The sequence below is a fragment of the Mytilinidion resinicola genome (assembly GCF_010093595.1).
Source record: "Mytilinidion resinicola strain CBS 304.34 unplaced genomic scaffold BDZ99scaffold_11, whole genome shotgun sequence".
NCBI classification, from domain to species: domain Eukaryota; kingdom Fungi; phylum Ascomycota; class Dothideomycetes; order Mytilinidiales; family Mytilinidiaceae; genus Mytilinidion; species Mytilinidion resinicola.
The window spans coordinates 137,493-161,254 of record NW_022985447.1 but is presented as its reverse complement, the minus strand read 5'-3'; the positions used below and the strand labels follow the sequence as shown (position 1 = coordinate 161,254).

General features: G+C 52.6%; 9 protein-coding genes across 9 annotated transcripts; 6 read left to right on the top strand and 3 right to left on the bottom strand.

The window, feature by feature from the left end:
- Positions 1-464: 464 nt before the first annotated feature.
- Positions 465-1,865, top strand: BDZ99DRAFT_389197 (mitochondrial carrier; the record flags this gene model as incomplete). Its single annotated transcript, XM_033715619.1, has 6 exons — positions 465-531; positions 588-635; positions 692-741; positions 875-1,070; positions 1,187-1,625; positions 1,700-1,865. The coding sequence occupies 6 exons, from the start codon at positions 465-467 to the stop codon at positions 1,863-1,865; spliced, it is 966 nt and encodes a 321-aa protein (XP_033575690.1).
- Positions 1,866-1,919: 54 nt separating this feature from the next.
- On the bottom strand, positions 1,920-3,514 carry BDZ99DRAFT_499144 (actin depolymerizing protein). The gene is made up of 3 exons (XM_033723625.1): positions 3,384-3,514; positions 2,726-3,327; positions 1,920-2,636 (listed from the first exon to the last, which is right to left on the bottom strand). The coding sequence occupies exons 1-3, from the start codon at positions 3,400-3,402 to the stop codon at positions 2,250-2,252; spliced, it is 1,008 nt and encodes a 335-aa protein (XP_033575689.1). The 5' UTR covers positions 3,403-3,514; the 3' UTR covers positions 1,920-2,249.
- Positions 3,515-3,594: 80 nt separating this feature from the next.
- On the bottom strand, positions 3,595-5,816 carry BDZ99DRAFT_499143 (uncharacterized protein). The gene is made up of 2 exons (XM_033723624.1): positions 5,309-5,816; positions 3,595-5,254 (listed from the first exon to the last, which is right to left on the bottom strand). Exons 1-2 carry the CDS (start codon positions 5,702-5,704, stop codon positions 3,896-3,898), a joined length of 1,755 nt encoding a protein of 584 aa, XP_033575688.1. The 5' UTR covers positions 5,705-5,816; the 3' UTR covers positions 3,595-3,895.
- Positions 5,817-6,178: 362 nt separating this feature from the next.
- Positions 6,179-10,587, top strand: BDZ99DRAFT_521221 (uncharacterized protein; the record flags this gene model as incomplete). The annotated part of the gene is made up of 3 exons (XM_033725607.1): positions 6,179-6,548; positions 6,602-7,936; positions 7,988-10,587. The coding sequence occupies 3 exons, from the start codon at positions 6,179-6,181 to the stop codon at positions 10,585-10,587; spliced, it is 4,305 nt and encodes a 1,434-aa protein (XP_033575687.1).
- Positions 10,588-12,125: 1,538 nt separating this feature from the next.
- Positions 12,126-13,680, top strand: BDZ99DRAFT_38268 (uncharacterized protein). The gene has a single exon (XM_033715287.1). It carries the CDS (start codon positions 12,422-12,424, stop codon positions 13,556-13,558), a length of 1,137 nt encoding a protein of 378 aa, XP_033575686.1. The 5' UTR covers positions 12,126-12,421; the 3' UTR covers positions 13,559-13,680.
- Positions 13,681-14,271: 591 nt separating this feature from the next.
- Positions 14,272-15,699, top strand: BDZ99DRAFT_521219 (uncharacterized protein; the record flags this gene model as incomplete). The annotated part of the gene is made up of 1 exon (XM_033725606.1): positions 14,272-15,699. One exon carries the CDS (start codon positions 14,272-14,274, stop codon positions 15,697-15,699), a length of 1,428 nt encoding a protein of 475 aa, XP_033575685.1.
- Positions 15,700-16,075: 376 nt separating this feature from the next.
- BDZ99DRAFT_488654 (PTH2-domain-containing protein) lies at positions 16,076-19,694 on the bottom strand (the record flags this gene model as incomplete). Its single annotated transcript, XM_033722924.1, has 3 exons — positions 16,076-18,120; positions 19,060-19,290; positions 19,388-19,694. The coding sequence occupies 3 exons, from the start codon at positions 19,692-19,694 to the stop codon at positions 16,076-16,078; spliced, it is 2,583 nt and encodes an 860-aa protein (XP_033575684.1).
- Positions 19,695-20,197: 503 nt separating this feature from the next.
- On the top strand, positions 20,198-20,587 carry BDZ99DRAFT_337834 (uncharacterized protein; the record flags this gene model as incomplete). The annotated part of the gene is made up of 1 exon (XM_033714325.1): positions 20,198-20,587. A coding segment is annotated over one exon (390 nt), but the record flags the coding sequence as incomplete, so codon positions are not given.
- A 1,878-nt stretch (positions 20,588-22,465) lies between these two features.
- Positions 22,466-23,107, top strand: BDZ99DRAFT_389104 (RCC1/BLIP-II; the record flags this gene model as incomplete). Its single annotated transcript, XM_033715612.1, has 1 exon — positions 22,466-23,107. One exon carries the CDS (start codon positions 22,466-22,468, stop codon positions 23,105-23,107), a length of 642 nt encoding a protein of 213 aa, XP_033575682.1.
- Between the last annotated feature and the right edge of the window lie 655 nt (positions 23,108-23,762).

The following is a 23,762-nucleotide window of genomic DNA, read 5'->3' as shown; positions in this document are numbered from 1 at the left end:
CCTGCTGCCCGGCGCCGCGTGCCCTCCCGGTCTGGGCTCGCGTCAGGGCCGAGGCTGGGGAAAGCTCTGGTGGCATCACGTCCTGTTCTTTCCCGCGGGTACGTCTAGCCAGCCAGCCAGCCCATCTAATAAGACAAAGATGCCTTGTGACTCTTTCTCTTCTGCCCGCATAAAGCTGCCCTAGCTGCCCTCTCCGTCGTGCCGCCCCTTCTGCGCCCTTTGCTCTCCACTTCTCCTAATTTAAAGCTCCCCACGCCGCCGCTGTAGATAGACCGAGTTCCGGCACATTTCGAGCCACGCGAAAGCAGAGACGCTCCGATTAGGGTCCGGGAGAGATCATCCTCGGTGCCAGGTGTTTTTGTGTGTATTCGACGCGTGGTTCCTTTCTTTGAGTTTTATACCCAATTGCCAGTATCTTGGAACTTTTTGCGTGAGCACGCGGGCATTCGACACCACCACACAAAATGGCAGCGAACTCTGTAAAAGGGCCCAATGGGAAGCAGCCCGCGTCGGCGGCGACCAATCTGATCGGTATGCTCACTGAGTAGCTTGTTGAAGGAATTGGTAACTAATGTGTATTGCTGCAGCTGGTGGAGGAGCTGGTATGATGGAGGCCCTCGTGTGCCATCCGCTCGGTATGTCAAGCTTCAGACATTCCACCCAAGAATTGCATAGCTAATATATGGAACAGACACGATAAAAGTGCGGATGCAGCTTTCGCGGAGAGCAACAGCGCCAGGCGTACGTCCCACCCCATACACAATTCAGCTCTCCCTTCTTCTAGGAGGCCAATACACTCAATTCCTCCCCATCCAGCCCACAAAATCAATCCTTAGGCCCTAAATTCCCCAGCTAACACCACCAACCACCACAGGTCAAACGCCGCGGCTTCCTAAAAACCGGTTCCGAAATCATAAAGCGCGAAACCCCCCTTGGCCTCTATAAAGGCCTGGGCGCCGTGCTCACGGGCATCGTGCCCAAAATGGCCATCCGCTTCACCAGCTACGAGTGGTACAAACAGCTGCTCGCGGCGCCGGACGGGACCGTGAGCAAGAAGAGCACCTTTCTTGGTACGCCCCCAATCCTCTCTTCTCCTCTCCAAAGCCCCCTTAAACCCCCATGTATCCCTTCAGCGTGTCCCCTACAAGCTCATCAGTGGACCAACACTGATGCCTGAGAATCACAGCTGGCCTAGCCGCCGGCGTAACCGAAGCCGTCGCTGTCGTGACCCCCATGGAAGTCATCAAGATCCGCCTGCAAGCCCAACACCACAGCATGGCCGACCCGCTCGACGTGCCCAAATACCGCAACGCGGCGCACGCGCTCTACACCGTCGTGAAAGAAGAGGGCGCCGGCGCGCTGTACCGCGGTGTGTCGCTCACGGCCTTGCGCCAGGGCTCCAATCAAGCCGTCAACTTTACTGCTTATAGTTTGTTCCGGCAGAAGCTGCAGGAATACCAGGGGACGACGGATCTGCCCGGGTGGCAGACCATGTTTATTGGGCTGGTGTCGGGCGCGATGGGCCCGTTGTCGAATGCGCCGATTGATACGATTAAGACGCGTTTGCAGAAGACGCCGGCGGAGTCGGGGGTGGGGGCCGTGCAGAGGATTTTGGTTATTATGCGGTATGTTGTCCCTGGAGGTTGCTCTCTGATTTTTTCTGGTGTAGTGGGAAGGATTGGGCTGACTTTGGGAATAGGGAAATGTGGAAGCAAGAAGGCAGCCGCAGTTTCTACAAGGGTATCACGCCGCGCGTGATGCGTGTTGCGCCCGGCCAGGCTGTGACGTTCACCGTGTACGAGTATCTGAAGGGCTTGTTGGAGAAGAATCGGGATATGCCCCCGGCTGGGAAGTATGAAGAATAGGAAATGTCCGCTTTAGATTTCGTTATATTTCTTGAAAGACAAAAGAGGAGGGGAAGGGAAAAGTGCCGCTTGATGGCGCTTTGTAAATATTGGATGGGTGCGAGCTGGATAGAAGAGAGGGATGAGAAACGAAGTTTTGACACATGCATATCCATAAATTTTAGCTGCATAAGCGAAGCATGGCTTTTCAGGTTCGTTTTAATGCCAGGACCACTGTTAGTTTTTAGCTTTCGAGTCTATTCGTGTGATTGCTTGACTTCTTCGTCCCCTTTCGCAAGTAGTTACCAATAGCTGCGCCACCTATACACTGGCCGTCAATGGTGTTGAAATGATTGTCTCTCCCTCTACCATCTGCAACTTCACACGCTTATTTTGGTACTTTCTCTACCTCTTTCCCGGCCTCTTCGGTCTCGCGAATCCCGATTTCACTGCTGGTACTTCCTCTTTTCCACTCTCTCCAACCTCTTCTTCGATCAACTTTTCTGTGATCTCATCCGGATTCGTGACCTCGAGCCGTTTTGCTATCGTGATACCGCCTTCTTTCTGCGCGAATTGGATAACAACATTACGGGACGCGGCGAACAGCATTCGTTCCCTGATCTTCGAAGTTGACGGACACGTAGTGATGAAGAGAATCGGTTTCGAGGACGCCGTGTCATGGCGGTAGAAGAGAAAGCGGGGCGAGGAGTTGTCGACTGCGCCGGAGATAGAGGAAGCGGTGGCGGTGGAGGTAGCTATGAGGGTCAAAGTCTCGGTCTTGGGATCCAGTGCCTGCAGTTTACATAGTCAGTGACCGAAAATTCATCATACCTCAGCTCTCCTCCCTATTTCAAGCTTGGTCGAACAGACAGCAAACATACCAACTGCACCAAATTGTCCCCACCCTGTCCCAACGCACTCACAGCCTCCACCACCTTATCATCCGCCCTCACAGCTAAGTTCCCACCGCTAGCTAAACTCTTCCCCTGTGTGCCCCTGCTCTCCAATGCCTCTTGCTCTTTAATGCCCTCGAGGTCCTGCTCCTCCTGCGTCAGCGGATTCGCAGCCTCCCCGTGCGCCTCATGCCGCGCCCACCCCTCTTTACTCAGCTCCTCTGCTTCGGTTACAAACACTGTTTCCCCAAAGTGCTCAGAGCCCAGCTCGCGCAGCAGCGTCAGCCGCGTGGACGCAAAGAGCATTTTCTGCCGTACGGGTGCAGCATTGGGCACGTATGTTACCGCAACGAGCGAGCCCGCAGCTGGAGCAGAGGAAGAGGGAGAGTCCGCGCGGCGGAGGATGATATACAGTGCGCCATTGGGCGTGAGGTGGGGCAAGAGGTTGGAGAGATCGGAGAGGAAGGAGGAGTTGGTGGAGGAGATGGCGGGGCCAGGCTGGATGGATTCGTTTGAGATAGTGGCGAGGAGGCCGCGCTGGGTGGGCGTTGTCAGGAAAGTTTGGAAGGCTGTAAGAAGCTCGGCAGAAGCTGGCGGGGGTGTTTAACTGGAAGTTGGGGAGGAAGGGTGAGCAGCGGGGAAGTACCGGAGATGCCTGACTGCATGTTGACTGTCTCTTGCCAATATCTGGTTTGCACGTAAGTTTCGAAGACAAGTTCGGAACTGAGGCACAGAGGGCGAGAGTTGCGTAAGCCTAGAAGTGCAGGGCTCTGCTACGCAAGATTGGTGACGGGAATGTGTTCCATGCGGCCTCGAAAGTACCCCACGATTTTGGTTTGGCATGGGGATCGAAAAATAGCCAATTCGACTTTATTACGCGTATCCGCATGCTATATATGGGTGGAAGACCGCTTCAGAACTCAGATGTTCCGTCCAACGGAGAGGCAAGTGTCGACTGAGCTAATGAAGCTATTAACACATTAAATTTATCCGTTCTCAAGTGAACAGGTCCTACGGCATGCCTTTGTATCATAGAACGCCGCGTCTTCTAGACTGCCAAAATTGTGTGAAGATTGTTGTAGAAAAGGTAGTTCATTGACCTCCTTAGTCATTAGTATTAACAAGAAAACAGAGCAAGAAACACATCCAAGACCTGGATTAACGTTTCCGTCGACGTCGTAGTTCCAAACTCGATTCGTCCTCATCATGAACCTCCTCTTCTACTGTCTCGTTCTGCGGCCCCACGATGTGAGTGTCCTCACTCTGCGCCTGGGTGAAAGGATTCGCTTCCTCGGCCTCCTTCTCCTCGGCCTCGCCTTCCATCATGCCGACTTCCCCGAGCATGTACCGTCCGAGGTACAGCACTGCATCCAGCATCTCTACTCCTGTTGGTACTATGTTCTCTTTAGGGAGTAGAAAGCCATAGCTTCCCGTATCCCTCAATTTGATCTGGTACGCATGCTTAACCCTCAATTCATGGTAGAACCAATCCAGAGCACTTCCTCCGCCCGACTCAATTCGAGGAAGTAGAATCCGTTCCTCCTTGCCATCCTTGGGATTTTTGGTAATAGCAACATTGCCATCACATGCGGATGTTACTTTATACGGCTGTCCTTTTCGTGAAATACGGATTGCCTTTGCAAGGCCGTGCGCTAGTTCCTCCAGATCTTCGAGGGTCGGTGGCTCCGCGTGGCAGGTATAAGAGTACGGGTAAAGCACCTGCTGGGAATACGAATGCAGATCTAGGAAGCCCACCAAGTCGACATTGTTGTTCTCAGTCTCGTTTCGCGCCCAGTCGGCGAACCTCTTTGCTTCCACACCGTCGAAAGGGGAATCTCCGGCGAAAGATTCGCTGCATGGATTGCCCTGAGTTGAAGCTCCGTCCCATTGGAATGGGTAAGTGCGTTCTAGATCCACGCCTCGGCAAAAACGGAGTGAGGTAGGCTGACGATTCTTGCGCCACAGGCGGTCAGTCTCCCAGGAATAGACATAGCCGTCTGGGTTCAGCGTGGGCACGAAAACGAAATCAAATGATTCGAGAAGCCTCGTTATGCTAGGAGTTTTGCCGTAAGAGGTGATGAGACTCCACGCCACGTAATTCACAGTGCTGGTCGAGATCCATTCCCGGGCGTGGGAACCACCCGTTAGTAGGATTGTCTTTCGCGGCTTCGAAGGCTCGTCGTTGTTTGTGGGGTGGACACCAACTCTCAAAGCTGGAATGTCTCGGCCTTCATAGCTGATACCTACGTTGATGCGACGGACGTGGGTCGTGAACATGGATGCCATCAAGTTCATCCAGGGTGTAATGACAGAGAGGGGCTGGTAGTCCTGGAAGAAGATGTTCTCGGCAGAAGAAGAAGCGCGGAGGGTCGGTGTGAAGGAGCGGTCTTCGTGGAACTGGGTAGAAGAGGGCGACGGATACGAATCGAAGATGGCCTGAGCAAGGCCGAGGTCTTGCATCAAGGCAACATGAGAGGTTTGGAGAGATGCGGGGAGCAGCCCAAGTAGAGAGGGTACCTGCAACCAAATGTCAACAATTGCTAGCTACATAGTGTCGCGTGCTCCACTTACGACGTCCTTTGCCAGTCGAATGTCGACCCAATTGTCGTTGAATTCCCACACATCTAGAAACAAGACGTCGGTGGCCTCAGCCAGTGCAGAGGCTTCTTCCGCAGTCCGGATGGTGAAGCGCATCACGATGTCCTGGCCGTATCGTGCCAGCAGCTTCCCGGTGGGCCCACTCGCACCCACAGGCACGTCGCCAGCGCCAGAGAAGGCATGCTGCTTCTCGGGAAGCCCCCAGACCTTGCGGATGATGGCATATGATAGCCTCCACCACGGCCGCGGGACGTGTTCATGGCAGGGAGCATGGAAAGGGTGGCTACATTGCGTCGTGGGCGGGGCGGCCGTGATCAGTGAGGGACCGAGTAGGATCAAGGTCGCGAGGGCAAAGGAGAGTTGGCGCATGTTGGCAGTCTATACGGGTCGAAGGAGTGAAGGCTGCAGCAGGCTTGCGCCGGCGGGAGCGTGGAGAGAAAGCAGTAGAGGTTGGTGTAATGGTGTTGTTGGTGAATGATGTCGGTGCCTGGAGCTCCTCCTAGACTCCTCACAGGGCTGACGACTGAGGTTCAAGCGAACTCGCTCCGATGAGACGACACCTCTGTTGAAGCTGGCCACGGGCGAGACGCGACGCACCACTGTACACGCTTCCAGCCCTCGTCCGAGCCTCTATCCAAACGCACGAAGCATCCACGCCGCGTGCCCGACTGCGTTTCCGCCCCTCGACCGCCGTGGCCCCTGGTAGCACCTCAGCTCAGCCCTATCCTACGCCCAGCTTCTCCCATCCTGGCCACCAAATCTCCCCTCCGCCGCCCAGCTGTGCCATGTTTGCCCGGTACCACCGCTGCTTGCTTAGATGAGTAGCCCGCCCTCGACGTCGCAATGCCTTTGAGGGCTCTCCGACCAAACCGCAGCGAACGGGACCTCCAGCGCCGCAGCACCCTCGACCCCGGCAGCGTGCTCAATCGTGGCGACAAGGCCCGCAGTGCCAATGCCTCCCGCGAGTTTCTGGAACCTGACCGCGCAGCCGTCTCACACGATGGTGGACGCCCGCCCGGCGCAGAGCTGGGGAGGGCCTCGTGGTCTGGAGACACCCAGGAGCCGCCGCCATCACCCCCGATTCAGGACCACACCCCCAACACGAAGCGGTTCAGCATCATGAGGTTCCGCCATGCCTCAGACTCGCAGCTGTCGGTCAAGGCCAAGGAGCACGCTGCGGCATCGGCCCCGCCAGTGCCTGCTATTCCCCAGGGTAAGCAACATCTGAAGCTGATATGACAGGAGACTGACCATTTGCGCGTGTAGCACCGGCCATCATCATGACTGCCCCAACCGTAGACCTGCAGGGCCAGATCCCCAAAAACAAGCCCACTGGCCGCTTACAGCAATTCGCGCGTCGTCGTATGTCGTTTGATCCCGATTCCGCCGAACGCCCCAACACCATTCGCAAATCCATGGACAAGAAGCGCAGGCCGTTTGGGAATATGAGGGCACCGTCCCCAATGGGCGAGGACCCACAGAGGTTATCGACAAGCCACCGGCCAAATGCGCTTCCTGAATCGAGCCACCACGAAGGAAACTCGACACTGTCCCTTCCAGTTCCGAGAATGTCGGATTCCTCTCGGTCAGATGGCAGCTCTGGCGACCACGTCCACTTCGCGAGTCCGCCTAAACCGAAATTAACTTCAAATGCCAGCACCGGGCGGTTCAAGTTCGGTCGGCGGAACAAGCAGCGCGCATCACTATTCCCTCTACCTATGAAAATCGACCCTCCTAAATCCCCAAACGCAGCTCCTGCCACTCCACGCGCATCCACAAGTGCTATCAGCTCTAGCTCTGCCAACCACTCTCCTGGCGGATACAGCCCTCCCCTGACAGCAATCCATCGCACGGACACACAAGACCAGGAAAATGATCGAACAAGTTCCATGCCCTCTCCCACACACGTTGCATTAGCCGCATCATCTATGAACATTGCGGCGCCAGGATCTTCCAAGTTGCTGAGAAACGACTCATTGAAATCCATTCATTCAGCTCGGTCGTCTCCAAACACAGGAGCCCCAATGCGGTTGGGCTTACGCGGACGGTCCTCGACTATGGGATCTATGGGCGGCCGATCGGACGACGCACCCCCACCAACTCCGCCATTCGTGTCAGGCAGTGGCAGGAATTCCACGTCAACTGTTGGTAGAAGCAGTCTTAGTAACCTCTTCGGACTAGGACAACGCTTTCGTCAAAACTCAGAACCTCATTCCCCCCGATATGGGACTCCCGCGCTTAGTCATGGCACGCCTGGCCTATCCTCCCACAACAACTCGTTGAACATTAGCAGAGAGGCCCTGATAATTCCAAAACGAGAAGAGGGGGAGGCCCCCGGCCGCTACCTTGAAAGATTGGAGGAAGTCATGGACCGTAGCGTGATTGCCAGCGTACTCTCTAAGACTAGCGACGCTTTTATGTTGGCGGTTCTCCGGAGTTATATGCGCAAGTTCCACTTTTTCGGAGACCCAATTGACATGGCCATTAGGAAGCTCCTGATGGAGGTCGAGTTGCCGAAAGAAACACAGCAGATAGACAGAGTCCTGCAGGGCTTCGCCGACCGCTATCACGAGTGCAATCCGGGCATCTATATAAATCCAGGTATGCAAATTCGATGCTCATTGGAAAGTTTTGAGATTAACTATGTTACAGACAAAGCTTATTTCATATCATTCTCCATTGTGATTCTCCACACGGACGTCTTCAACAAGAACAACAAGCGGAAAATGCAGAGACAGGATTACATCAAGAACTCTTCTTGCGAAGGCGTTGCCGACGACGTACTTGGATGCATATACGACAACATCGTCTACACACCTTTCATTCATTTCGAAGACGACATTGACATCAAGGGGACAGCCGCATTCCGCAGCAAGAAGACCTCAGTTTTCAAGGCCCCAATGAGCGATCCTGCACGAAAGGCAACGAGGGAACCCATTGACCCGTACACTCTGATCTTTGAGAACAAACTCGATGCATTACGACCCAACATCAAGGACGTCATGAATCTAGATGACCCATACAGCTACTTGGGAACCGCCCAATCCTTGGATGCAAGGACACTGTACAGCACGCACTCCAAATACGGCGTGATCCAGATTGTTTCATCTCGATCTAGACCTGAGGCCTTCATGTCGGCCGCCACTCAAGAGAACCCCAACGAGACTCAAGTCGGAATTGTGGAGATGCCTGTCACTAAGGTTGGTACGATATGGAGAAAAGATACCAAACGAAAAGCAGCGCGGTCTCCGTGGCAAGAATGGGGTGCAATCTTAACGCAGTCTGGACTTTCCTTCTTCAAAAATCACGGCTGGGTCAAAACACTCACTCATCAGCATGAACAACACCAAAAGCTCGGCAACACGGGCCCAGTGATTTTTACGCCTCCCGTTCACGACTTCAAACCAGATCACGTTATACCCATGGATGGGACTGTAGCTCTGGTAGATACGACTTACCGAAAACACAAACACTCTTTTGTCATTTACTCCAAGGGAGGCACAGAAGAGACGTTCCTCGCAGACAACGAGACAGACCTGAACGACTGGTTAGGCAAGCTGAATTACTCAGCTGCGTTTGAGACATTGAGCGTCCGGCCGAGAGGGCTCACGGATGGACAGAGGAACCGTGGGTTCCGTAGGCTTGAGTCTTCACAATCGACAAAGTCCATCTCAACGCCAACTGGGGAGGTCACCATTGAGAGTGGGAGGATAGATAAGAATTTTGCAGAGCAGATCAGTGCTGCCCGACGGGAACTGATGATAATCAAGATCAGCGAGTCAGAGGAAAGATTAGCGGCTGCCATTAGAGAGCTCGAGGGCCGACTGAGAGACGCTCGGCATCTACAGATAATGGCTCCCATACAGCCAAAGACAAGGGAGCTTGTCATTATCGCTGCGGGCCGAATGGCAGCACGGCTCAAATGGATTCGGATAGAGATTTGGCGGATGAAGTGCCATCGAGACATCCTTGCCTTAGATCTTGAGGAAGAGAAGAACATGGCAAATGAAAGGCAAGCTAGAATTGACCGTATTACGGGCAAATCTACACCACAAACTCAGCCAGAAAAGTCTTCAAAGGCGTCCAAAATCGGCAGCTTAGCGCGGCTCAACTCCAAGGCTGGTTCTCTGCTCGGAGGAAAGGGGGCTCCACTTTCTCCCAGCCCATCCGCTAGGCCAGGTACGAAATCGTCTCGAGAGACGGACTTTGGAGAGGACATCTTCAAGACACCACCAGAGCACTCCCGCCAGTCCAGCCCCAGCCACGTGCCGGGGCAATACGAATTGCCCCCTTTGTCTTTCAGCCCCGTATCGTCGAATCATCGCGGGTCGCTGCCCAGTGCTGTAAGCACATCTGGACAATCGCCTACCGCTTTGCCACGCGAACACCGTCCGTCTGTGTCTACTCTTGGTGATAGAGCCTCGGAGACGGCATCTGAGACGCCATCCCACTACACTACACCGCCACCAATTGAAGACCGGAGCACCGAGCCTCAGAATGGCCTGACTGTAGCTGTTGACGGAGCGCGCCCTGATACAGCTTCCGAATCCGATGCGGATCGTACTCCAGCTGCAATGGGAGGCTCCCCAGAGTCACGGTCGAAGGTTCGGCGGAGTTTGCATCGCACCCTGCGTGACTCGCACAGCGGATCGAATCATCGCCGCGGCGGCAAAGGCAAGGGGTCAAACTCGACCATTGTCAGCGACGAAGCTCCAGAAAGCGAGGGCTTGTCAAGAGCGAAGGGGAGCTTCACGGTGCATGGCAAGAAAGCCTCAGTCATCACATTCGGCGCCGATTGGCAGGATATACCGGCAGAAGATCGACTCAAGGTTCGCAAGCAGGCACAAGAAGCTGTGCAAGAGTCCGGCGAGGAGAGCGCGATGAGCGAGGCTGAGGCGGCGCCGTCAATCAAAAGCAGCGACACTGCGCCTGTGCTCAGCGACGCTAATATTGATAGAGACGAGGTTGAGGATGTTACGCCAAGGCCATCAACGAATGAGAAGAGGGCAAAGCCGCCGAGGCACGTCTCGAGCCAGACTATCACGCCACATACGTCTAGCACTTCAGTCAATGGGAAGAGTAAAGACGAGAATGATGACACGGAGTCCGAGGACGAAGTCGGTCCCGGGAACGAGCCGCGTTTGAAAAAAGACGGTCTACTGAAGCACAAACACTCGCTTAGTGAAGAGGAAGACTCCGGGCCTGAACATGTCACGATCAATGGACTGAAAACTCAAGCGGTGGAAGCTTGAACTCTTATATTTTGGTCATCCCTCGGCTTTTCCACTCCAGAAGTTCTTCCGTTTTTTTCCCATCACGCCGCGGAGATTTGTTTTAGCGGGATTGACGGAGCATTGTCTTTGCTTGTGTGCATCTGCTGTCAGCGCGCTCAACTTGGAGTCTGGGCTGTTCGTCACAAAAGCGCTTTCCTCCGTCTTCGCATGCATCGCGACTTCCGATGCTCCCTCTTTCCTCCTAACCCCCCCTCTCTTTTCTTGTTCCTGTTTGGCTTCTAGTGTGGAAAATGCACTTGTGTAAATAGATGGGACCTGGCAAACGGCGTTTACTTTCCTTCTGTCTTTCTGTTTGTTCAAATGTGGAGACGTGATCGGTGCTGTGTGGGACCAGTGATTGGTGATTGGCGTTGAGCGTAGCGTGCTGTATAAGCGTGGTGGACTGACTCTATGGTGGGATGGGCCATTGCGCTGTGTGGGTTAGTCTGACTCGCATGCTTCTCCTTTCTTTTGTGTGGGTGGAGAGGAAGGGTGCTGTGGCAAATGCACGGATGTGCGGGCCGGTGCTTGGTAAGGGAAGGGCGAGGTTCTAAAACATATCATAGTCGGGCAATGGGTGGGTGAGCGAATGGGGTAGGCTAGTGGCTTTGGCATGGCAAAGGGATGGAAAAGGTCGAATCGAATTGAATACTTGAGGCTTTATTGGTATTGCTGTGATACTGTGTGTGATAGTGGTTGGTGTGTATTCACACCTCCTTTGACATGCTTGTCACATATCTCCTTATGCATCTTCTTTTGAGAAATCTGTTTCTTGGCAATTTGAAAAACGCCAAGAGACAGAATTTCTCTCTGTGCCGGAGACTTTTCAAAATTGACTACGCCAAGTCTTGCCTCACTGAAAATACTTGCCTCTTGGCATATTAAATGATGTAACAAGCAAACATGTATATATATCAGCTTCAAGCACAACTTTTAATTTCTCACGCACTGAGATGTCCAAATTATGTAACAAACCAGAACTAGCCAATGAGTGAGCTCCCGGTGTAGGGTATGGTACACAGCTTACTTGAACCAGGAGTGCCAAAAATGGTCCGAGAAGCGGTACCTCCAAACTTCAAAATCTGGAACCCCCATTCTAGCCGTTCACCCTTAACTGTTCGACCATGGTCCCAATCACCGTCATACCTGCACAAGCAACATGTGCCACATATGACAGAACACCTCCCATTTCACCCTACTCTCCAGTTAACCAAGGCATAATTCACTTCTCCTCAGCGCGTTTATTAGTATATATACCCAAAACTTACGAATCGCACTATCACCCTCCCCAACATCTCCACACTACTCTTTTCCACTACCACTACCACCACCCTAAACCGGAGCCATGGCGCCAACCCCAATCGAGTGCCCAATTTGCATGGACGAAGTCCCACGCGACGCACTACAGAGCGGCCCCTGCGGACACACCTTCTGCACAGAGGTACGTAAGGTCCTAATACACATACCAGAGTCCTCTGGTGTCATTGTTCCTGGAACCGTGTTGAAACGTGACTCATGTCGCGTTTGAACACACACTCAAGTCGCGTTTGAGCACCTATTTTAGTCGCTTTTAGCACCAACACAAGCTACAATAGGGTCTTAAACACGATTTGAGTGGCACTCAAGGACAAATAACTCCAGAGGACCTAGGATCTGTTTCAAAAAACCCCTATTTATGAAAACCCGCTAATATGTGTATTGCAACCTTAAGTGCCTTCAACGCTGGCACCAAAGCCGGGCGGCGAACGCAAATTTGTGTCCGGTCTGTCGTGCTGTCTTAGTTCCTGGCCAACCTCCTCGAGTTCGGGACCAGATGGATCGTGATTTGTTCCGGCTATCTGACGAGATTCGAGAGGAGTCGCGGCGGGTTCGGGTGTATAGAGCGAGACGCCGCAGTGAAGACTGGCCAGGTAGAGGCTACGATGACGACTACTACTCAGAAGACGACGATGACGCAGGAAATTGGGAACGCTGGGTAGAGGAAGATGCTGCAGCGCGCGCTGAACTAGCTCCGTCCGAGGAGCCTGACGCGGGCGGAGTCTGGGGTCTGGGCCTACAAGAGGACCTTACAATGTTTAACCCGGGTGAAGTGCGCCTGAACGAAGAAGGAGGACCTTATATTCCGCCATTCCCCCACCGGCTTGCGAGGCTTGGGACCCGAGATGATGCAATGGCTGGTGCCGGAGAGCGTGAGCGACTTCAGATTGAGTCGATCGTGGACGATGCAGTTGCTCTTCCTTCCAATGGAGGCTACACTGTCTGCCATAGATCGCGTGGAGATGTCGTGGACATCCCACTTCCTCTCCACATTGAGACTCGTAGACTAGACCCTGCTATCGAACGACAACCGCACGGCCGCCAATCTGCCCTGGGACATAGGGTTAGGGATCTTGAACAGCGGTCTAACCAGGACAGACTGCGTTCACGTACGAGACGGCGCCTCTTGGAAGTGGGAGAGCCGGGACCCGCTGATCTCCGCACGCGATCTGGCGTTGGTTCCCTCCTCGATGAACGAGATCCTGTCCAGGGCGATCGCCACGGCCACAACTACGACCAGCATCAGCCTTTCGGCTCCCAAGAAGAGCCCAACCTCCAAGCGCTGTTTCAAGGGTTGGAACAGGTGGAGCACATCTCTTCTATTCTTAACAACACCACGCGCCTCAACTACCCCAACCCTCGGGGATTCCATGTTCCGACGTATACTACGGCTACGACACACGCGCCTGAGCGTAGGCACGCAAGCGCATCGAGCCGAACCGCGCGCGGCGGCAACGGGACTGTAAACGAGGATACCCGCCGTTCTGTACCGGCGCCTCTGGCTCGAGACCGCCATGATAGGGCTAGGGAGCGCGTGCGTAGAGAGAGCGCAACTAGGCGGCCCGATGGGTTGGGATCGCGCCTTAGGGGGGCAGCTGGACGGCTCTGGCATGGGAGGAGCAGAGGTGGATGAGGGCGTTGCGTGAGCTATGGGGCTCTGGCAGGCGCTAGACTCTTACTTGTCGATATTCCTTTTTTTGTCATTTCTATAAAAGGTAGATTAGCGATCGAGGTATGGGGCTAGAAGCATATCCCAAATTATTTGCTTGATCTAGCAGGGGACTGACGGAGTTACAAGGAGTGTGCTAGCACAGATTGTGCTACACTAGATACAATGCCTTGTTATAGAAATCCGTACACCTACCTGCCACTGTCTATAGGGCTGTGGATACACTTCCAATCTGCGTGCACCCTATTGACGCAGTCTGGGGTAGCCTCATGAGTCTACTAGTTGTCTAAAATGCGAAAGTTCTCTCTTATTCGGCATGTGGATAATACTATGAAGCTCTTCATGCAGCGGCAAACGAGTGTGCAGATTTCTATAACAAGGCATTGTAGATAACGAAACAGACGTAGATGACATGTTATATATACGTGTAAAAGGGGGCAGGCGAATACTTCTCTTTTTAGAGGAAATCTTCACTTCGAGCCTTCACTATCCATGTTGTGTTGATTACTCAAAGTGACCTTAGTATAAATACGTAACATTAACGGCATAGCCATAAAGAGTTATATTCACTGCGCGTACATATCGCCCCCTATAAACTTATTAGCATTTTGCAATAAGTGAAACACCTTCCCAAGCATTTCCCAAGCCCGCTTAAAAACCCAATTCGTAGGGCAGACATGGCTTCATCAAGCCTAACCCCATCTACTGCTACGCTAGTCGACGACAAAGCCAAGGCCATGATCAACTGCTTCCTTAAGGACTTACTGTCGTACACCAACAACCCTAACCACATGCTCCGCGGCATTGACATCTTTGTGCGGAAGGTATGGGCAGAACCTCTCAACATCTGGCGCATGATGGTTCCCGGCGACGTCGAGCAGACTAAACTGCCCCCAACGGACGTCCTCGAGATATTCGCGACATTTCGCGAGAATGACTCTCTGGACGACCAAGCAGCGCGGATACCAACGAGCGAGATGAAGCGAATACAAGGATTCCTGAAGGAAGGCACCCGTCGCTGGCATCCGAATTACAACCACATCATGCTTCTAGCACTGCTGAGCCGCGAGCAGAGGCCTTATACTGGGCTTTCCTCAGGCGTGTTAAGGTTGACAGAAGACAAGTTGAAGAACTTCAATTGGTATGAAATGCGTTGGAGATGGGAACCGCATATACAGCGGCTCAAAGACCAAGGTCGCAATATTGACGATGAATTTTACGAGGCCTTCTACGACGGCGGTAGGGATTGGCCTGCAGACAAGCTTGAGTTGGTCGTGCTTACCAATTGCTTCTGGCAACTTATATGGCAAGGTGTCGATTGGGATCTTGACGGGTCTATCATACCGCCTGCTACCTTCTTGATGATGGGCATACAGGACGAGATGCACAGTGTCCGTGGTTTGGAAGAGATGCGAAAACCGGGAGCAGAAGAGCGCCTGAGAGATCTGAGGCGTGACTTTACCTTGATATTGCACCTATTATCGAGGCCGTTGAGGAAACTTCGGGATGATCTGGCCGTCTTAACTCGAGGCGAGCTTCAAAGAGTCCGAATCATCGACAAATACTCTTTCGCCGAGGCGCACGTTGAGGAGGCGAACATTCTAGAGATGGTTACTTCGCCGACAATGGCTGCACTCGGCGACTGCAACATATGTCTCGCAGCACACCACGCTGCCGACTGGGTCAAGACAAACAACTGCTCGCACATTTTCGGACGCGAATGCCTGGAAACTTGGTTTGAGTTACGAAACACTTGCCCGATGTGTCGGAAGGTCTTCTTCGTGCCCGCAGACCAGTTACGGCGCGAGAGCCTCCATGCGCCCAGACACGATAGTTCGCTGATCAGACCGATGCTGGCATTTTTGGCCATGTGTCGTACGTTTAGCGATTTGCGCTCGCTCATCAATGAAGTATTCCAACACAGAGAAGTAGAGAGCCAATACCGCTTCCTCGGCGCCCTCGATGCACTCATCACCATCTGCGGAACATTTGGCAATATTATGGCTGTTTCCCCGGAGCTTCGCGGGCACATGGGGGAACTCGGACTATTCCGTATCCATCTTCCAGGATGGGAGTGGCCCATACTTGGAGTTGGTCATGGGTAGGAATGGATATGCTGGTCTTATCCCTCCGATATGCGGACAGCAGGTCAATAGCCTTAACGGCGAACAGATGTACTCACATGCGAGATCGTTGCATGAACTCTGTAGTAGTATTCTATCTATTTAGCAAATTAAGACACTTTGACAAAGGTGGAGCACATTCTAACCTATTGTGAATAACGATTATGCTTGTAGTTGTGTCGTCCTTGCTTGCAATAGCTATTGCCATCGAAGTAATATCCCTCTCCAAAGCCGTCGCTTATCGCATTCCAAAAATATCAGCATTTTCAAATTGTACAATCTGTGAGTCTACTGACCTGATAAAGAAGAGTGACTACTGCAATAGAGCAGCACAACCCGAAAGCCTCAGTCGTTCACCTTACTGCAAACGTACGCCAGCTTGCTTGTGCTTCTTCGCCTGTACACCTTGTGCACTCGACATGCCCGTGTGCTGGCTGGAATCCAAAGTGCTAGCTGCCAACCTCTTTTTCTCAGCTTCGATCTTTGAGAGATGCTTCTCCGTCTTCATCTTGCCAGAACCCTTTCCGTGAAATTGGTGGGAAAGATGGCGGAAGGCTTCCTTCTGGTCCATGTTCCTTCCGTGCTCATCGGTGTACTTGAGTTCGAAGGTTGGCGTGTAGGTCTTGTACATCTCAGCCTGCTTCCGTGCTTCCGCATGTTCACGGGCTAGATTCGTTGAGCGAGCATAGGCCTCCCTGTCCTGAGCAGTCATCCGATCCAGGCGTCCAGACTTCCTGTCTTGGTCTCGCTGTTCTCTGGCCTTTCTCTCGGCAGCTTCCTCCGCCTTCTGTTTTTCTGCCAAGAAGCGATGGCGCTCACGCGTGGCAGTGTTAAGGCCTCCAGCATCGCCACCCTGCACGATACCACGTTGCCTCAAAAGGGTAAGAGCCGCACCAACACCCTTATCTAGCGTCGTTTCATCGTCCAGGCCAGTCGTTGGCATGTCTACAGACACACTGCGCGTGCGGGAGCTTTCCTCTTGGAGTACGGTTGCGTCATCCATGTCGATGTCACTTTCATCGTCAGCCGCAGGGGAGTCAGGGCTCATCGACAGGCGTCCATTAGCTGGTCGAGCCTCTTCTTCCGCAGGTTTCTGAAAGTTGGCAATGAACTCGGACGTCTCGTCGAGGACAAGGCCAGGCTCATCCTCGCCGTCTTCCGTGGTCTCCATAACATCAGGCGTAGCTGACGCTTCTTCTTCCATTTGGCGGACCAGGTCTTCAGGACGCAGCTTCTTGCGCTTCTTGAGAGCAGCCCTTCTCTGCAGGGCAAGTTGAGCCTGAAGGTCGTCGTCGTCCAAGAAGGCATCGTCAAAGGAGGGTTTCTTTCGCTGCGGAACGAGTGCTCCTTGGTTCGGAGTATCGATATCCATTGCACCATCCTCGACGTCATTTGGGGGTGGAGCTGCGTCTGCGACTGCGAAAATATCATCTTCGTCGATCACCTTCTTGCGAGTCTCCTTCTTTTTCTTCTTAGGCTTCTTGACTTTGATTTTCGAGAGATCCATGTAGTCGGAGATGGGCGTTTCATCCTTGAGAATATCCAAGCTAATGCTCACTCCCTTTTTCGATTTTGACGAGTCTGTGTTTGCCATAGTGACCTCTTCAACCGTCCTTCCTTTTCCGTCGAGAGTGAACACCTTCTTCTTCTTGCCTGAGATCTCGTCGTCGTATTGGGCCAGCACGGAGCTCTCGCCCTCGTCTTGATCATTCGGATCGTACACCCGCTTCCTTTTCTTGCTATCGAGCTTCTCCTTGAGTCTCTCCTTCTCCTTGAGATTCACCGCCTCGAGCTTGTCCTCGGCCTCGTCGTCAGTCACGGCACCGTCGGCTAGCACTAAAATCTCGTCCTGGCCTTCGCCGAACTCGTTCACCTCGTGTCCGACTTTGACACCTGCGAGGTCTGCAGCTGTGTATTCAGTAGCGGCTAACGCCTGCTTCTCACGCTCCTCCAGCTCTGCTGCGAGCTTCCTAGCCTTCTCGATCTTCTTCTGCCGTTTCTTTGATGAGAGCAGCCAGCTCTTAGTATCAAGTTCCTCATCGTCGTCCGCAAGGCCTTTCCCCTCCAACGCAGCAAAACGTTGAGCTTGGTCCCGGGCCTTCTTGATGGCGGCCTTTTTGGCATCGCGTTCCTTCTTCGCCGCGGCTTCCTCTTGCAGCTTCTGGTAGTTGTCGTAGGCCGCAGCTGTGCGAGTCTCGATGGTGCTTGCGGGGTCGTCTTCGGAATCGTCGCCGTTGTCGGTCTCCTTGAAGACAGGTCCTGGGGCGGCAGCGCCTGGCACTGGCAGCGGCTTCATCCCCATGGCCACGCGAATCTTGTTCGCCTCTTCGATGGAAACGATATCCATGATGGCGGTGACTGATGGGAGCAGCGTTCGAGGGTGTAGTGACGGTACTTGGGTAGCTGCGAGGAGTCGTGAGGTGAGGTGAGGCTTCGAGTGAGGTTGAAGTTGACGATGGGGCTGGGCGACGCTAATATTTTAATCCTTGCTGTCTTGGCGACGCTAAGGCGGCCCACCCTACAAAAAAGTTCTCCGACGTGTCTTCCCGTTCTTCTTCATCCACAGACCTGTGTCTTGATGTCTCGGCGCCCTCTCCAGGGCTGTCGGTCGACAACTCGACAGTTCGACCGTACCTATGGAGCCATCTCTTACACCATGATGTCAATCTTCCGGTCGACAGGTCTCAGAACAAGTTGGATGCTTTCTCAAAGCCTGAGGTCGCCCTCTCGGGGGCTTGATTTCGGTGGAGGGCGAGCATGCCTGGGCGTCTGATCTCCGATCCCTTTACTGACGGCCGTCGGCTAGTGAAGTCTGGGAAAAACCCATTCAGCCTACATATTATCATTTCAAGGACCGACATTATGTCAGAAGTCCAAATTTTTTGCGAGGGCTAATATCGGAATGAAGTGCGCGATTCTTCATCATGTGCACTCATCTGCCGCTGCCTGATGTATGTATGATGGTTGATGTGTGGTGTGAGTAGTACTTCACGTCGTCTGAGGTGGTCCAGCGATTCAAGCCGACTATCCATCTCATAGACTTGCTGTTCATGTGAACTTTGAAAGTGTATTGAAGCACGTCAAACAGTCCTAAAGATGTATAAGAATTCATGGCAAGACGCCCTGTTGTATTCCCGCCGATATCTCTCATGAGTTCATATCATGCCTGTAACTGAACGCCATGCAAATGCTACGAACCAAAAGCCTTGAATGCCCTCAACTCCATTGCCCATGTCATTCCCAACCTCTCGTGCGAAGAGCACTCTCACAAAAGCTTCAGGCCGCCAGTGACCTGATCTACGATGCTCTTCGGGGCAGGTCCAATCCCTAGTACTGTTGCACTGCCGCTCGCGATCTGTGTCCTGCCCGCATCATGTATGATTTGAGCGCATAGCCCCAAGCTCATTGCCTGGGCCTGCAGTATCTCTAGCTCCTCCTCGCTCCTGACTTGCACTGCAACCTTCGTCTGTCCATATCTTTCCCAATTACGAAGGATTGGCGAGTCCGGGGAGTTGCGGAGGAAGTATTTGTAGCAGGCGAGAGTTGCATGGCCACACTGTGCACCAATCTTGCCTGAGGATTACAGTGTTAGCATGCTGCATGCATAGCTTCAAAAGGCAGCTTTGGAGATTTGGGACAGTTGCGAGTGTTCTTATGCGCCTGATCGTACCTTTCGTCATGCCCAAATCTGTCCTGACAACCAAAACGAGCTTGCATTCCTCCCTGATATGTGCATCTTTCGCCATGAAGTTCTTCTGGGCTGATGTTACTTCGTCCTCGTCGCTTAAACTCTCGTCCTCGTCCTCATCCTCGTCTAGCTTTTCTTTCGAATGGCTTGGCTTCTGGCTCGAGCTGCCTCCGAACAGGCCGATCGAAGCTCCCTGTCCCAAAAAGTAGCCAGTGACTCCGCCGATAATTGCGCATGCTATGGCTATTGACGCGGTGGTCGGTGGTGGGCGTTCTTGTAGAGATGCCATCGTATCAGCTAGTTCGTGGGGAGAGAGGGTAACACGTGGATTTCGAGGTTGAAAGGAGAAACTGCGGTAGAATCAGACTATCATTTGTAGGTCTTTGATAAGCACGAAAAAAAAGTAATGCTCGTTCATTGGAAGATGTGAAGTCAGATCTCAAGAAGTTCAGCCCTATCGCCTAAGCTAGTCGCGCGTCTAAAACTTCCAGAACCTCGACCTCATCCCATCTATCGCCCACCCATCACCATATCCAACCCACACAGCGGCCAGCGCTCCGCCGCGACCTCATCCAGCTGGCCACGCCATCGCCAACCACGAAAATGGCCCTCCACACCCAATTGCGCCGGCCAACTCTCTCGATCCGAGAAACCCTTCTCACGACAAACCGAACCTTCACAAGCACCCCCCTCCTCAGCTACAGCAAGCCCAAGAAGCCCATCCACTCCGACCTCGTCACCGGAAAAGGCAAATTCCGCAAATACAAGCCCGCCGCCATTATCCCCGCCGACGCCCCCATCCCCGCGTACCCCTATGGCCCGGCGCTCCTCTACAAGCAGTCCAACAGGGGCCTCTACGGCGGCACGCGCATCCACTTCGGTAACAATGTGTCCAAGCGGACGGAGACCCACACGCGGCGGTCGTGGAAACCGAACATCCTCAATAAGTCACTGTACAGTGTCGCGCTGCGGAAAATGGTGAAGCTACGAGTCTCGGCAAGAGTGCTGCGGACGATTGATAAGTCGGGTGGACTGGATGAGTACCTGCTTAAGGACAAGGAAAATCGGGTGAAGGAGTTGGGAGAGCTGGGGTGGAAGCTGAGGTGGCGGCTGATGCAGGAAGAGAGCGTGCGGGAGAGGCTGCGGTTAGAGGCACTCGCGTTGGGGTTACCGAAAGAGGAGGTTGATAAGCATTGGGGGAGTTTGGATCAAAGCACGAGGAATAGGAAACAAGAGGCGGAAGTGGAGGCAGAACTGGAAGCTGAAGATGTTCAATTGCAGGTTGCGTAATGTGGCCTGAAGGTATGACTGCGGACAATGAGACCGTGTATGCTGCAACAATGAGTTTGTTTGCAGCAGGCGATCGGGAAAGTCTGCTACAGCACGATTGAGGGCAGCATGTGTGATATCTTGTAGGTGGTCGATTCCTCAAAGAGGCTGCTGCAATTGTATACTATTTGTAGAATGGCAACTGTGGAACTTTAAAATACAGAGCTCTGGTACACTTGATTACCCTTTAGATATCGTAGGACATGTTATTTCTATAGAATCTTTAGAGTCCTTATCTTCTCACTATAGTCCTAGGACACAGGTGTAGACACGCCGCCCTTTCCATCTCTTCCAAGTTTACGATGATCCACTGTAGCACCACAAATAGCAGCCAAATAGACCGGCTGTAAGCGTGTGAAAGTTCTTTGATTCAAGCTCACAAAGGCTTTACATCAAATCAGAGCTTTTGTAATGCTACGAAACACTTCAAACAGTAGCGAGAGAGTGCGCACATACTTTTGGCAAAGACAGTGTATTATGAGCGATGTCTTACTTTTAGAAAATATCTAGTCCTTAGGAAAGTGGAATAGTGTTCATTCATAGATTCTCTAAGCTGTGACGCTCTCCGCAGGTATTGATGTGTTCGAAGCTGTTAATAGAGCTCGTACTGCTACAGCATCGGGGTATTAGTTTTCTGACATTGTCCTAACACTGTTTAAAGTGCTTGATAGAGCTATTAGCAATCCCAAGGTGATTTCAAATTTATCGTTCTGACAAGCTTGAAGCCATGCCTAGACGCATGAGACAGCAGTAGAGAGAAGGACACAGATCAGGCCTAGAGCCCGTTACATTATATCCCTGTGAGCACATCGAAGCACCATCAGCGGTGTTATAAAGGGGTAAAGATCCTTTTGTATTAGTACGTTGCTGAGGACAGAACGAGGTTGGGTTTCTAAGTAGTCTAGGGTATTAAAAACTCATTCTCTGCCAAGCCCCTGTAACATAAAGTGGTAGTCCACAGCTATACGCGAAGTTCCGTACTAAGAACACTCTCTAGGCGTATGTACACTTGCGTGCTGCTCGAGGTTCTTTAATGTATTAACAAAAGTTGTAACGCAACAGTTCTGACAAGCCTGATAGCTCGCCAGTCCACCTCAGACAGCTTCTCCTTCACCCACACCAAGATGCAGAGAGCTCAGCAGAGCCCTCTCCTCGCACCAATTACGCATGTTCGACGTCTATTCCTGGGGCTTCAATGCTCTGGGTCAGCTGTGTTCCCTCCCAAACCGACGCACCAATGACATCCTTGAGCCTCACGTCATGACTTGCTCGACTGGTAGCGTTGAGCCAAAAGTTTTGTGGGCGTCATGGTCGGATACTCTCCTGTGTTACGCTACCGCCCAGACCAGATACTATGGCGACGCAAACGGCAGTTCAAATCACATAGATTTCGACAAATTCGAACATGAGGGCTTGCAACGCTACGCATTTTACGGCAACGACGACGGCCTCAAAGGCTACATAGCCACCAGCGACGTTTCAAAAGTTGAAGGGGTATCCTTCATCACTCCAGTCATTGCCATCGCAGGGAACGGGAAAATTGCCGTCATCAATCACTGCACTGCATGCGATGCGGCTACCGAAGGGTCATATCTCAAAGAATTCGACGAGATCGAGCATTTCGAAGAATGGCATCGCCGTGTCTACTCTCCCGTTCAGTCAACTCAGAAATTGGCTGTCACAACTTCAGAAGAGTTACTTGAGCTCGTCGGCCGCGAATTCACGAAATCGATGCCAACACAACTTGAGGCCGGCGCTACTTTCTTCACGCTACTACTTGACAACGGAGAGGTCTTCACATGGGGTGACCCTCGTTACCCTCAGTGTCTTGGGCGTACGGTTGACGATGATGCACCAGCCACCACTCCTACGCGCGTTCCGTATATCGAGGGAATTCGCATTAAGAAAATTGGCTCTGGAGGCTGGATGAGTGGCGCGCTTGGATCTGAATTGGATGGAGGGGAGCTGTATATCTGGGGCCGATCAGAGCCAGGATTCGAGAGCAAGATTTCAGCACTCAGTAAAGAAGATGATGATACACACGTCCATGTCGTCGAGGTTCGCATTGATGGAATGGAGGCGGACGTGGTCAACTTTGGCATCGGTGCAGGCCATCTGATCGTTGCCGCAAGTAGCGACACAAACAATTCAGAAGTTCGGAGAGCTGTTCTTGCATGCGGCCAAGGCGATTTCGGCCAACTGGGTATTGGTAAGAGAGCGGACTTCGTTGAGAAACTGACGGAGATACCTTGTCTTCGTGGGTCGGTGGTTTGCAATGTTGCATGCGGAAGCAAAACTTCTTTTGTGGTAGTAAAGAAGCAGGAAGCTACAAGCGAGCTGCACGACGAAGGACGGAGACTGGATGGGGCTTAGAGAGCCTACAAAGCAACATTCTTGCACATGCTAAATCCTCTGCTAAGCTTCACTGCATTAGCCAAACGACACAAGCGCGTAACCTAATATCTGGGGTAGTCTTTACTATCTTATCCGGGGAACTGCTGCGGCATGATTGATCCAGTGGATTCTAGTCTATCTGCCAGTTGATAGAATGCGACAGTTCCTTTCTAGTCATGTCTTCAGTATACTGTCCTCGTGGGCTAAGAACTGGACGAATGGACTACGTAGCAGACAAGAGGACATGGATTTTCCTAATTAACTTCATACGAAGGAACTAAATAGAGATTGAGGGTTGCACTTGGCAGATGTTTGAGAGGATAGTCTCGAGTGAGAAAAACCACGGACTCATAGAATAACTATGGCAATTTGTAAACGATGCAGCTACCTGAGGTACATATGGGGAACAAAGATTGAAAAGAGGTCACGCTGTGACTCTTTAGAGCACTTACAAGATTGATTCGGGATTTTCAAGGGATACTAATAGCCGTGAAGGTGTCCGTCACGTGACTCGGCTGAGGTCATATCCGGCCAGTCAGACTTTTCTCACGCACCAGTTACTAACGAGTTTCCTCATCATAGATCATAGCAACTTCCTTTGTATCCCCACACAGCTGAATGCCGTGAACACACA